Source organism: Acomys russatus, chromosome 2 (genome assembly GCF_903995435.1).
Source record: "Acomys russatus chromosome 2, mAcoRus1.1, whole genome shotgun sequence".
Classification (NCBI taxonomy): Eukaryota; Metazoa; Chordata; class Mammalia; order Rodentia; family Muridae; genus Acomys; species Acomys russatus.
In genome coordinates this window covers 25,353,065-25,355,405 of record NC_067138.1, presented here as the reverse complement: position 1 = coordinate 25,355,405, position 2,341 = coordinate 25,353,065, and the positions used below count along the sequence as shown (strand labels likewise).

Sequence of the window (2,341 nt, the reverse complement as noted above, 5' to 3'; positions counted from 1 at the left end):
CCAGGCACACTCCTCTGAGCCTCATCTGTGGCTGTCCCCAGTGCCTGTCAGGTAGGTCAGACCTCAGCAGCTGGCTGCTGGTCCTGAGAGGGTCTCCAGGCACCCCTGGGCTGAGCAGCTTAGGCCCAGCGGAGGCTGCAATGCTCGCCCTTCCTAGGAGAGGGAGGACTAGGCCACAGGGCCTAGTAGCAGAAAGAGAATGAGTAGCAGAAAGAGAATGAAAGAAGTAGATAATCTTGACAGTATAAAAGAACAATGGGTTTGTGAAACAAGACCTCCTGACAATCAGCCCCTCATTGATATTCAACAAAAGGACTGTGAATATTTTGCTCATAGCCTTTTTGAGGAAGTAGAGAAGGTTGGTGGCAAACGCTCGTCCCCCACTAAACAGAAGAAACAGGTAGATACAAATATAAAATTGTGGAAAAATGGATTCACTGTCAACGAAGATTTTAGAAGTTACTCTGATGGTGCAAGTCAGCAGTTTCTGAACTCCATCAAAAAGTGGGAGTTACCTTCAGAATTACGGGGAGTTTTTGATAAAGAGGAGGTGGATGTTAAAGTTGAAGATAAGAAAAATAGGTATGTGTGTCTGCAAAACCTGTGTTCCAGCTCTTCTCAGGGCAGGGCCGCATACTAGGAAGTGCTACACTAAACCTGTGTTCCAGCCCTTCTCAGGACAGGGCCACAGACTAGGAAGTGCTACACTAAACCTCTGTTCCAGCTCTTCTCAGGACAGGGCCGCAGACTAGGAAGTGCTACACTAAACCTCTGTTCCAGCTCTTCTCAGGACAGGGCCACAGACTAGGAAGTGCTACACCAAAAATCGTTTCTAAAGCAAAGAGTATCGAGGTTGACAACCAAAGCACGTTGTCTGCTGTCTCACTGAACAATTTGGAGCCCATTACCAGGATCCAGCTCTGGTTAGCCAATGGGGAAAGGACCGTCCAAAGATTTAGTGTTTCTCATAGGGTGAGCCACATCAAAGACTTCATTGAAAAATACCAGGGATCCCAGAGAAGCCCTCCATTTGCCCTGGCAACAGCTCTTCCTTTCCTCAGATTTCTGGATGAGACTCTCACATTGGAGGAAGTAGATTTGCAGAATGCTGTAATCATTCAGAGACTCCAGAAAACTGCCGAACCTTTTAGAAAACTCTGATAGTTTTGATTTCGAGAGGCTGAGTGAAATGATGGTTGGAAGTGGACATCCCGAAGTGGGAGACAGAAGTCAATGTGACTGAATTTGTGCTTTGAGCACTACTTAATTCCTTAAGATGGGGGTTCTAATAATCACAAGTTAGGAGAGTACATATGGCTGGAAGCCACAACCTGCATACTTTTCTCAAAAGGCTACTCAGAAAAAAAAATATACCCATTTTCAAATACTAGTTAGCAGATAAGATATATTAAATAGCTGTATCTTTAATCTTAATGTGATCTAAATTAGCAGAGCATTCACAGCATCATCATTCAAACATTATTTCCAACAGCAGATATTGTATAAGTGTGAGCTATCTCAGTTTTAAAATAGCAATACATTAAAATATTACACGTGGTATGTTAAAAGCATCAATGGAATTATTATATTTCCTATGCCTCATCTTCAGAGTTTCTCAGTTTTCACTCTGTGATGGCAAGAGATATTCAAATATTCATTTGGTAACAGTATCCAAGATGTATAGTCTTTTAGGAATAAAATTGTGTAGCTTAGTATAATGTCAGTATTAATCTGCCTACACACTTTTCTATACCTTCTATATGTAATCTTATAGGCTGGGAATGTAGTTCAGTGGTAGAGTATTTGCCAAGCATATAAGAGGCCCTAGGTTCAATTGACCCCAGCACCACACACACAAACCCTCAAATTTTTCAAATATTTATTCATTTAAAAATAGTAGCTTCGAAACTGGCTAGAGGGGCACATGCCCTGTAGCTCTACATCACACCAAGCTGAGTGGAGGGTCACTTGAGCCCAGGAGTTTAGCTCAGCCTAAGCAACATAGGAAAAACCCTGTCGCTTAACAATAACAACATTCACTCCTAGAGCGATGGCTCAGCAGTCACGAGCACTGGCTGCTCTTGCTGTGGATCCAGCCTCAGTTTCCAGCACCCACATGGCAGCTCACAACCATCTGAAGCTCCTGCTCCAAGGGATCCAACTCCCTCTTCAGAGCTCTGTGAGCACTACACTCAAGTGCTACATAGACTTACCTGCAGGCAAAATACCATACATGTTAAATTTTTAAAATTTAAACTAAATAATAATAATTTACAAAGCATGAGAAGATTTATTGAGAAAGGTGGCATTGTATTTCCTTTTTTCCTAAAATGTTGTGTCT

At 42.5% G+C, this 2,341-nt stretch overlaps 1 protein-coding gene across 1 annotated transcript; it reads left to right on the top strand.

The window, feature by feature from the left end:
* Positions 1 to 206: 206 nt before the first annotated feature.
* On the top strand, positions 207 to 1,640 carry LOC127201160 (UBX domain-containing protein 2A-like). Its single transcript, XM_051159539.1, has 2 exons — positions 207 to 586; positions 757 to 1,640. The coding sequence occupies exons 1-2, from the start codon at positions 218 to 220 to the stop codon at positions 1,159 to 1,161; spliced, it is 774 nt and encodes a 257-aa protein (XP_051015496.1). The 5' UTR covers positions 207 to 217; the 3' UTR covers positions 1,162 to 1,640.
* The last annotated feature ends 701 nt before the right edge of the window (positions 1,641 to 2,341 follow it).